The 11,832-nt window shown below is 35.6% G+C and overlaps 1 protein-coding gene across 2 annotated transcripts in view; it reads left to right on the top strand.

Annotated features, from left to right (window-relative positions):
* The first annotated feature begins 1,662 nt into the window (after window positions 1-1,662).
* LOC103987201 (ABC transporter D family member 1) overlaps window positions 1,663-11,832 on the top strand; it is a 31,912-nt gene continuing 21,742 nt past the window's right edge. The window contains exons 1-6 of one of the 2 annotated variants that reach the window (XM_009405433.3): window positions 1,663-1,798; window positions 3,851-4,018; window positions 6,224-6,509; window positions 7,473-7,697; window positions 8,905-9,102; window positions 9,187-9,641. In XM_009405433.3, coding sequence (XP_009403708.2) covers window positions 3,957-4,018; window positions 6,224-6,509; window positions 7,473-7,697; window positions 8,905-9,102; window positions 9,187-9,641 — 1,226 coding nt within the window. In that variant the 5' untranslated portion in view covers window positions 1,663-1,798; window positions 3,851-3,956. The remainder of the gene's footprint in view (window positions 1,799-3,850; window positions 4,019-6,223; window positions 6,510-7,472; window positions 7,698-8,904; window positions 9,103-9,186; window positions 9,642-11,832) is intronic. The other variant, XM_065111913.1, reaches the window with a different exon arrangement.

Below are 11,832 nucleotides of genomic sequence, written 5' to 3'. Positions count from 1 at the left end.
CGCCTATTTCTCCCACCTATATTTCTTTTCTTCTTGATGAAATTTTTTGTAAATCCTTGTAAGCAACAAGGCTAGATAGCCATATTGGTGTCTTCCTTTCAAGAAAAGGTTGCATGCATTCTGTTGCTAACTTGATTCCAATCAGCTTATATTTTGCCAAAATCTTAATCAACAATAACTGTCCCACAGACTGACGGCTTGCTATTGAGAATTCCTGGTAATCAGATACTTCATGCTCTCTAAACTTGGTTATACCTTCATTTCCCTATTTGAAATAACTTTTAGTACTTCCAAGCCTTCGGTGTTGAATACAAATATTATAAATAGCTACGTTGATGTATTATCATGTTTAAGTGCACATGCAATGTAAGTGTGCTGATGTATTGTTTGAACAAAGAATTTTAAGTTGATTGGTTCTCTGATGTATTCCCAATACTGTGTCATGGCTTAAACAAAAGTAAGACTGTCATAGAGTGGAAATTTCTGGCAGGATTGGATGTGATTACAGCTAAATTGTAGTTCAGGTGTTTAGTAAATGAATTCAAATGTGTGTTAGCATGAACATGTTTTGATCCATCATTGCAGTCCAGTATGAACATTAACAACTAAGTGGTAATTTATGATGGAATCTGTACCGGTCTTTTGGAAGAACTGTTTCCTGTTGGTAATCATGTGAACCACATTGTCATAGTACGCATATTCATGTGCTGAAACTTCCAAGACAGTAGCAACCCGTTTCCTTTTGACCTAGGGACCAGTCGGAGGAAGTCAGATGTAATGAAGCTTAAGCTTCCTAGTTCTCGCAAAGCAAGTTCCATGCAGCTTACACATCAACATTGTCAGAGTAGAGTGGTACAACTAGTTCTCTTTAAAATCTCAAAAGATTACTTTCACTTCACATTTTGATTAGGCCACAATAATTATCGAAATTGTATGTCCTTTCTCTGTGATTGGTTACAATGCGGGCCCGGTGATGGTCCCTATCGTTGGATGTAATAACAAGGCCGGTCGCTCGTGCAGGTAATCGGTACTTTCATAAGGCCACGCTAAAAGGTCTCCTGCAGCGGTCAACAATAAGGCGACCTCTGACTTGCCTTGCTCACAGGACGACCAATGAGCTCCGCAGGTTCTTCCAATGACAGAAAGGGTATGTCTTCGGGTAACCAAGTTTGGTAGAAAAGGTTTGCTTTTAGGCCACGATACGTCCAGCATGACGTCACATCTTCAGACCACGCGTTTTTTTTTTTCATTTTAGTCCTTATAATCTTTTAAATTTGTGTCTCGTTTTCTCATGCAAACGAAAATCATGCTTTTAAATTCTTTCGTGGTCTTCAGTTACAGTCAATCTTAATTAACTCATAGAATTTGTTTTTTTGTAGTTGTATCCAGTTGAAGCCGATTTATGATATAACCAAAAAGACCAAGAAAAACCTATTTAGAGAGGATAGGAGTATAAAAATAAATACAATTGGTTATGTGAAATTTTTTTTGGTAGAAATTTCCTAATTGACTTAATGCGAAGGACTAATATATATGGATAAAAATGTATAGGAATTTCCTGCAAGCAAGAACTAAAGGTCTTTTGTTTTAAAAGACAAAGATGTTAGGGTCTTACATGTAAAAGCTTAGGAGACAATATAAATAACCCACCGGTCTCCGAAGTCTTTCTTAATTGGTTCCGTCCCGTCTCTCCCCTCGCTTCCGCGAGCCCTAAGGATGAATCTTTTTTGAGGGGCATTCTCGCTGTCGATTCTTGTGATTTATTTCCGTACTTATTCGTTTTCCCAACCTTCTCGGAGTAAGTGCAAGAACCCCGGCTTCTTTCTTAAATCCTGGGTTAAAATTCTGGGTTTTCTGTGTCTTTCTGCGATTCCTGTTGGATTGGGTTATGCGTGTGGTTTCGTTTCGGCAGTTTGTTGATTGAATTTAGCACTAGGTGAAGGAAAGATTGGTTCTTGGATTATCGGCGTTGATCATTTCGCCGATTCTTTGGCTTTTGGTTGTGAGAGATCGGGATTTGATGGATATTGAGTAGTAGGTGCCCTCTTGGCCGTAGTTTGAGTCACCTGCCTTTTGTGTGAGGTGAGATTCTTCATCTATCTAAAAGTTGGAGTTTATATGTACTAGTGTCATCTTCTGAAGCTTCCGTTACTCTGTTCTCGCTCATCTTGTACACGAAGTGGTCGAATGCTTCAGAATCTAAGGCTTCCACTCGAGTTGAAGTGTAAAGTGGAAAAAAGAGAGAACTTCCGTTTCTCTCATTTTGACGAAAATTAGGAAGCTTTTGTATGTATACCGAGCTAATGATAGATTCTAACCAAAACTAACTGTAGCGAAAGATGGTACAGCTGCATGGGCCTTCTCAGCCATTGAGCAATATCTCTAGTTAAATCAAAAGCATTCAAATCACTCTTTTAGTATGCCTTCCTCTTCCTCTCCACACGCCATTAGTTCTAATTGTCATGTCGTCTTGTCACGACATCTATAGATCTCCTATAAACATGTGCGTATCATCATAGATGATTTTTCTTGTTTTATCCTTAAATTTGAGGGGAGTGTAGTTTATTGTAAATGCAATTTGACCAATCACAATTTACAAGCAAGTGTTTCCGTATCATGATTAAGCATGTGGTGCTTCAGTTGCATGTATCGTTTTATGCTGGTAGGAGTGAACAATAAGCTAATTGTACATGTCAACCCATGTGAAGTTGATCACCAAACTTGTGCTCTATAGCTTGCGGTGATGGTTGTATAGGTTGACACATTGTGGGAACTATTGAATTGTTATTTTGGTCTTGATTAGTATTGTTTCACTAGCTCTAAATATTACTTAGGGCATTGACATCTATTCCATTTTGATTTTATAGGTTGCTGCTTAATTTCTTCTTGTTTGCTTAATTTATTTGTCTTGATTTTTGCTTGTGTTGACTCTTGTCAGATGACATTCATCTGACAGGCTTCTTGTAGTATGATATAACAAATGATGCGGATAAAAAATTAACGCAAAAGCCAATGATATCAATAATATAATTGGAAAAGACACAAGGAATTATGCTGTGACTAGCCAAAATTTCACTTGCCTCATTAGTCAACTAACTAAGATAATAAAGGTATTCATATCTTAGCTTGTTTTGGTAACTTTTCAATGATTCCTATCAAATGTTAGTTTCCTAAATTAGGAACTTCTATGAAGAATAAAAGAACGAGCATGAAATTTTATTAATGCTCATGTGCTTTATTATCCTTGCTGTTTTCCTTTATAGAGGGCAGCCCTTTGCTGAGAGCTAACTTCTGAATGTAGGTTTTCTGATGATAAAGCATGTGTGCACAGCTGTAAAATTGCTTCATTTTGATCTCTGAAATCTGAATCATTGCCTATGAGTTTCAACTGATGAAATTACATATTGAAATGCTGGGTAGCATTGCCTTCATCCAACCATCCCTGGACACCAGAATGATGGAAGTCTTAACGATGATAAAATTTAAGTACTTGGCATTTTTGCATAGTCCATATGAAGCACAAAGATTATTAGGCGGAAGCTTCATTTGATGCTTTCCTCTAATTTTTTATATTACATAATATCTAAGTAATAATTTATAGGTATTTAGGCTTTGGATGAAGGTTGGTATCCCTTTTTCTCTATAAAATGTTCTTATTTTGGAAATTGTTCTCTGAAGTTTTTGGCAATAGATGTTTTACTAACATGGAGAACCTTATGCCTGTCTACAGAAAAATAAATACAAGATGTTGTTATGTAATTGTTTTCCAAACAAAGTTTCCTTTTGTATTGAACATGCAATTGATTTGCTAGGAAAGGATATGTATATATTTTTCTCTTTATTGATGCAGCTATTTAAACTTTGGGTTGGCAGACAAGTGATTTCTGTATCATTGCATTTCACCTTCACTTGAGAAGAAATTCTTCACTTACATTGGTTTCAGAAATCATCAGAAAATGCCTTCACTGCAGTTATTGCCATTAACTGAACATGGGCGAAGCCTTCTGGTATCTAGGAGGTATGTTGAGCCATTTGACTTGTGTATGTTGTCTGTTTCTTGGTCAATGGTTTTGTTCATTTATCGGTTGTGATGCTTAAGTCAAATACTCTGGTTCATATTTAACATACTGCCTTTATTGAAATACTCTGTTTTAGTTGAATCTCAGTGAATCATTCAGTTTTGTAGTTCATAAGAAATGGGAGAAGATGACAAGAGAGCCTTGATGAGGAACACAATAATGTTGTTATGTTCTATTTATTTCTGTTACATTTGATATTCGTGTGTCAGGTTAATTGCTCAATCTTTGCTGGTTGATGCAACTTTCTAATTGATGCTGGTTTATTTAACTTTCTAATGAAGAACACAATCCTTACTGGTTGATGCAACTTTCTAATTGCTCAATATTTGCTATCGTCAGGATTGTGGCTCTTATGGTAAATGCTAATAGGTCAGAGAGGATGAAGAAAAAGTTAAAAGGTTAAAAAAACATAGTGTTCATATTGATAACTGCTGATTGGTACTGTTCATGTTCCATAGGATATTTGATCGTATGTGGGCACAAGGGTTGCCTAATGTTTTAATACTTATATTTGATCGTATGTGGGAACAAGGGTTGCCTAATGGGTTAATACTTATATTTGATTGTATGTGGGCACAAGGGTTGCCATAAGCCCTTTGTTTTTCTCTTACAGAAGCATTGTCATAGTGTGGGAACAAGGGTTGCCTAGTGTATGGCATCCATGCTGCATAATAGTGACACATTAGCACCACATCATTGTCTTGTGCAGTGTCTGCCGTACCGAATCGTACCGCCTGGTATGAGCGGTATGTACCGGTCCGACAGGCCAGCGGTACACGGACCGCCCGGTACCGGTCCGCACTGTAGCAGTGCTACAGTACACCAGTACACTGTAGCACTGCACTGTAGCAGTGCTATAGTGCTCGGTACACCGTACCGTACCGGTACCGAGCCCAGGTCGAAATACCAGTACGGTATGGTATTATGAACCTTGGTCTTGTGAGTGTTTCATCACTACCATGTCAAAACAGAGTTTAGCATGAGGTAGTGTCAATGGCTAAAATGGAGAAAATCAAAGATGGGTCAAGTAACGTTTAAATCACCGGAGGATAAGTTAATATGTCAAACCATAGTTGGGTAAACTGTAATTTACCCTCTTTTTGGTATTGATTGCTCTGTTCCAGTTATTCTTCTTCCATTGAAATCTAGTTTTGGCCATCAGTTGTGGTAGTAATACAGCTTGTAGAGAAGGTGCTTTAATTAAAACTGACATGGAGCATTTACCAATTTCAACAGCAAAAAAGGTTGAAAAAGAATTTCATATCTGCTGTTAGCGCACAGAGTCTTGTCATCTTGTGAAGTATTGCTCTAGCACAAAAAAGTGGAAGATAGATTAATTGGGAAATGGAAGTAATGTCCACCATTGGTGATGGTTCAATGTGTTATCCTGGTACTTTGTATTGAAGGGTCAGAGCAGTCCTTGAGATCTATAGAGATTTGGATGGAAGTTAGAGAAGGGTTCAAGAAAACTTATAGCATCTTAATTGCAATGTTCAGTTTAAATATGACTGAAAACACCTGATTTTGTTTGAACAAGCCTTTCTTTTAGTGCCTATATCATAGTGAACCTTGAAGATGCAGTCAATGATTCCTAATTTTTTGACATCCAACTCGTATCTCGACTTGTATTTAACAATTTCTACAGTGCCAATTGGTTCAAGAATGAACATCCTGTAGTAGTTCACAAAACAACCATATTCAGTCAAAATGGTGTAGCCAATAGAATAGTCAATTTGAACAAATATAGAACTAGCTATTGTCTTCATACTGAGGTAAGAAATTAAAATTTCTTCTTTTTTTTCTTTATAAACTTTTGTTCATTTTATCTTTTCTTTTTCATATTCTCTAACAAGAAAAAAACAATTTAATTATTTTTTGTTTTGCTATTAGATGACTTCAAAGTTCAAACTTTTCCCTTTACAATTATTCTTACACCAAATGGACTCTACTTATTTACTGTTATCTTCCTCAGACTCTCATGCTAGTATATAAATCCCATCATTATCGTCTATGCCTTTCAACATTTTTTTAATTATGTGATGGATAACCTAATCCAGAAGGCGATATGTATTTGTTTTAACATTGTCTGTCATAAAGACTCTGTATGAAAATCCTCACCAATGTTTTGATGTGGTAACAAGCAGGAGAACGTTGGCAGCAGTCTCAGCTGTGTTAGTGGCTGGTGGAACTTTTGCATACATGCAATCACGTCAGAGTCGAATATCTCTTAATTCACATGATTCTTTAAATCACATCACTTCTAGAGAAAACGAAGAGAGTTTGAGCCAAAATAGTGTTAATGATCAGCTGGTTCGACCAGCAAGGCAGAGAAGAAAAGGAATGAGATCTTTACATGCTTTAGCTGCAATCTTGCTCTCCAGGATGGGGCCAAATGGCATGCGCAACCTTCTGTTCTTAGTGACTACTGCGGTGAATTTTTTTCACCTTTTTTTGTGCATATTTCCGTACACTGTGTTAACTTGATTCTCTCCTCCATCACTTAGCATGTGTTGCATGTTTATAAGTATCTCTGACGTGGAAACTTGTCTAATGCTTTTGTGGATTTACAACACAAATTGGCATGTATTAAGCATACCAAAATGTTGCTGGGATGATCAAAGTTTAATAAATAGATATGATAGTTGTTGCATGATACCAGTGATGTGGGTGCATCTACACATGGTTCTTTTTGTTCCTGATATTCATCTTATTTTTTTTCCATTCTCTAAACATTTATTTAACACAAATCAGACAATGAAATTTTTTTTCATCCTATAAAATTTGTCATTGATAAAGTCAAGTCTTTTAGCATGGGTAAGAAGCAGTAGAAGGTTTCTTAGTCCCAGCTACTAGCATTTTAAATACTTGTTTAGTCCTCTAACCACATGGTGTATGCCTTAAAGAATTAGATACTGAAACATTTTTGCTGACTTTTCATGTAGCAGAAAGAAACAAAGCATGCTTAATTAATTCCCTTGTTAAGTGTTTTCTATTGAAAAAATGACTTGTTTCTTTTCAATCTTATATTAGATTCATTTACTTCAATATGCTTTCTTGCTCTTAAGAAACAGTGAGAAATGGTATTTGGATAAAATAAATATTCATATAGGTTTAACTTTCAACTAAAAAGGAAAACCTTTTACTTTGGAAAGAAGCTAGAAAAACATTATAGTCCCCGCATTGGCATTCTGAATTATACACATCCTCTAATTTCTTTTTTGTATGTGTTGAAGAATTAGACATACGTTTTATCGGTAACATTTTATGCAGACTCAATTTTTTATGTTTAATTGATTTCCATTGTTTTCATGTATATATGAAATATTCTTGGTTATGTAGGATATATTTCTCTAAAGTCTAAACTACTAAGCATCAAGTCAAAACATATTGCAGGTATTGAGAACTGCCTTGAGTCACAGATTGGCAAAAGTTCAGGGATTTTTATTTCGGGCTGCTTTTCTTCAGCGAGTACCCACTTTTTTGCGCTTAATTGCTGAGAATCTTCTTTTATGTTTTCTCCAGTCCACTTTGTATTCAACTTCAAAGTACTTGACAGGAGCCTTAGGTCTACGATTCAGAAAAATTTTGACAGAACTGATACATTCTGATTATTTCGAGGTAAGCTCAGCTTCTTTCTAATTGATGTGGCTTTTAGAGCAAGTTTGGTTATTCTTTGATTCCTCATTCAAGTTCACATAAAATATTTTTACTTGAATGGATCTCAAGTTTTTGAAGCATTACTTAGTACTTACTAATCTTCATCTGTTAATGTTAGCCTTGCAATTTGGAGTGGAACCAATATGAAGAGCTCCAAGTTTAATCTGTGAGGATTGTTCAAAACTGAAAAAATGAAGGGCATATCTGAGTTGATAATATAAATACTTAAGGAGTATCTTTTTGTTGGAAGGCATTTACAAAACTTGGACTAGTAATCAGGTTGTCAGCACTAGGAATTAGGATCTCAGTGTGATACAATACATATGAACTAGCCAGAAATTTTTGACCTGCTTGATTGTCAGAACATAAAGTTTGATAAGCATCCAGTTTTGGACTCAAAGATAGTTATTTGACACATTTTCAAATGTCATGATATTAGTCTTGAAGCACCTTCACCTTATGAACTCCATTGTCTGTAGTATCTAAAATATTGTAAGATCTGCAGACCAGGAGATCAGGGTAAACTGGATGGTACACCTGGCACAGATCCTGTCTCGCCTGATACAGGACAATTCTGGACCTGTACTGGGAAGTTTCTTCTTTTTTGTTTTGTCAGTTTTTTTCAGGCTTTAATGAAACTCGATATGTACCAGTGACCAATCTGAATCTTAACCGGTACAGAACCAATACACGAATTTGTGAACCTTGGTTTATGCTTTTTCTAGTGTTTGTATAATGGGCAAATATATTTTAAAAAATCATTGTATGGGGAAATGTTGTCAGACAGGAAAGCAACTTCTGATCTATGCTGTTTAATGTTGGGACTTCATTCCATTTTAACATTATCATGGTTCTCTACATTTCCTTCGGAGGATTACTATCTCTTTTTATGTTAAGTCAGTGATGAGTTGCCGTTTTAGTGCATAACATTTACACAGTTCCTTTGCCTTGTATGCTATAACTGAATGCTATTTGGAACGTTTTAGCTTCTCTATTTTTTGGTGGAGTATGACAATAATGTCAGACAGGATATCTAAATTGGTTTTTGGGCATAATTTTCTTTGTTTTTTCTGTGTCTACATGAAATTAGGCGCATAGCTTTCTTGTTGAAGATGCACTTATTTTTATGTTATAATATTTTTCTTCTTGATTTGGCTGTGGAATGCAGAATATGGTGTACTATAAAATCTCACATGTCAGTGATCGAACCAGCAGCCCAGAGCAGCGGATTGCTAGTGATATACCAAAGTTTTGTTCTGAATTGAGTGACCTTATACAAGAGGATCTCATTGCAGTTGCTGATGGTCTGATATATACCTGGCGCCTTTGTTCATATGCAAGTCCAAAATATGTGCTCTGGATACTGGTAATATCTATTTCTTTCATGCAATTCTTTGATGAATTATTTCTCATCACATTTCAAAATTTTGATTTATTTCTTTGTTTTCAGGCATATGTCTTAGGGGCAGGTGCAGCTATTAGGAACTTCTCTCCTGCATTTGGAAAACTAATGTCCAAGGAGCAACAGTTGGAAGGGGATTATCGGCAGCTTCACTCACGATTAAGGACTCATGCTGAAAGTGTAGCGTTCTATGGAGGAGAGAATAGAGAAGCATCTCATATCAAAGAGAAGTTTGAGAAGCTTATAAAACACTTGAACATTGTGCTTCATGATCGTTGGTGGTTTGGAATGATTCAAGACTTCCTCTTGAAATACCTTGGTGCTACTGTTGGGGTGGTCCTGATTATTGAGCCCTTTTTTGCTGGTAATCTTAGACCTGATACTTCAACACTAGGAAGAGCAGAAATGTTGAGTAATCTTCGTTATCATACAAGTGTGATTATGTCGCTTTTCCAATCACTCGGGACTCTCTCCATCAGTTCTGCACGACTTAACCGTCTCAGGTTATTGCATGATGATTTTATTAATACTAAAGGGGATCATGTCATTCCTTCTGCAGATATTTTATCTAGTTTATCATTTGAACTTTTCAAAATGTCATTTTTATTTTAGGGAATGAATCTTTGTTTGTGCTCTACTTGCATGAATTTGCTGGCTTTGTCAAAGTGATTAGCAAACCAAATGTATATATTTCCCAGTGCTATAGAATTTTTTTCCTCACATTGCCTGAATTTTTGTAGTTATTATTGTACACTTTGCCCTTAACAACATCTTGAAGAGTCATAATTTTAACTAGTTTTTGTAAAACTGATTCTATATTCATGATCTTCTTTATTGTTACTTTCCAATGATCGAAGACTGAGCCCTTTTGCCGAATATATTGTGTCCAGTTACAGCGGGTCGATGATTAATGTTAACTGAAACTTCACCAAGAATTCAGCACACTAACTAAAATAGTTGCAATAAGAAAATGAAAGATGCAAAAGTTGTACATTTTTCCAATGCTTGTCCGACCGGTATTTACTAGTTTGGTCAAGTACCAGTATCAGCATATATAGCTTGGTACTAGTACATGTGAAATCCATTTTTGAAAAAGCTTATTTAAAATATCTTCTTTAGAGACTGGTATTTTGGTTTGTTCAATCCTTTGAATATACTGAGAGGAATTTCTATAAAAAGATTATGGGAAAATCTTAGTTAAAATATCTCACTTTAAGATATTAATGGAATAAGATATGCATGTTGGAGAACGAATCTGTGACACAAAAGAAAAAGATGCAGCAAGGCGGATGGATATTTAATTAGTTTACACTTGTCATCGATGGAAATATTCTGTCCTGAAGAAAATTGAAGTTGAAAGAAATATACATCTTAACAAGCAAAACATTTTGCAAACAAAAAAGCACCAGCCACTGCAATTATACTCTCTCCAATTTTGTATATACATGTCATGCTATGCAATTTTGTCTGGACAAAGGCATCTAAGTATTTCTACCTCCAATTTTGCACCATTGTATTGCTTGCTCTTCACCCTTTAGAACTGATATTGATACCTTATTTTTTTTATCATTCTTCCTAGTTTATACTCTATATTTTGATTATCTACTTTTGGACGTCCTAATATATAGGCAATTGAATGTTCATGGTTATCATTAGAGTAATTTCATTTCTTTTCTTCATTGTCGTAATTGTGGCATTTCACCGAGCAAAGAAACTGTTCTTATTTGCCTTACTATTTCTCATTTTGATATTTCTTTACACTACGCCTTTGCATTTGTCTGTGGGTAACTAATCTTCAATGGTTATCGTAGGGTTAATTTTGTGTGCTTCTTTTATTCATGTTCTTGTAATCACAGACAACTTATATATATCATTTTTCTTACTATATTCCACTGGATCATCTTTATAGCTAGTTTATGAAGCAGTACTTGGCTTTGTACACACCTTATTTGAGCATTGAGACCAAAGAATTGTGTATATCAGTACCCAACAAATTAAACCATCAACCAGTAGACAGGCAGAAAAGAAAGTCATGTAGTGGTATAAATGATAAAGCCAAGAAAAAGATGAGAGGTCAATTTCATAGTTGAGGTTTGTGATTAAGGCCACAGTTGTTTGCACACAAAGGAAAAGATACTGTCATCTGTTGTAGAATGGGCAGGTCAACACATTTTCTTTGTGACTAATGCTGCAGTGCCTTAAAGGGATCAGAAACAGTAATCCAGCAAGCTTTATTTTGGCTTTAGCTGTGGAATCTTATGTTGTACTGAAGTTTGATTATTTGTCCATTAATGCCTAAGAAATTTTTTAGGTTTACATAATCCTCGTCATTGAATTGGAAGGCTCCTTGCATTTGTATGTCTTCTTGGTTCATGAACTAAATGTGGTTGAAACTTGTTTTTCTTGTAAAATCATTGCTCAGTTTGGCTGCTGGATGCTGTAATGAATTAATCAGCTTTTGTGTTTGTTACAGTTTATGGTCTTCAAATTCATTTTTTCTATACATTTTGCATTTTGTTTTCAGAATGACAAATGGGGTGATCGCCCGGAGAGAGTACTAGTTTGCATTGTAGACTTCCTTTTACTTTATGACTACTTCAATGAGTCGATAAGCAAGTAGTGATGAGTCCAATTTGTCATATTCTCTAGATGTTGTTCTTGAATTAGTTAATAAGAGACATGAAATATCAATTC

This window comes from Musa acuminata, chromosome BXJ2-6, assembly GCF_036884655.1.
Source record: "Musa acuminata AAA Group cultivar baxijiao chromosome BXJ2-6, Cavendish_Baxijiao_AAA, whole genome shotgun sequence".
In the NCBI taxonomy this organism is placed as follows: Eukaryota; Viridiplantae; Streptophyta; class Magnoliopsida; order Zingiberales; family Musaceae; genus Musa; species Musa acuminata.
The sequence above is the reverse complement of the archived record's forward strand: the minus strand, read 5'-3'. Positions and strand labels throughout refer to the sequence as shown.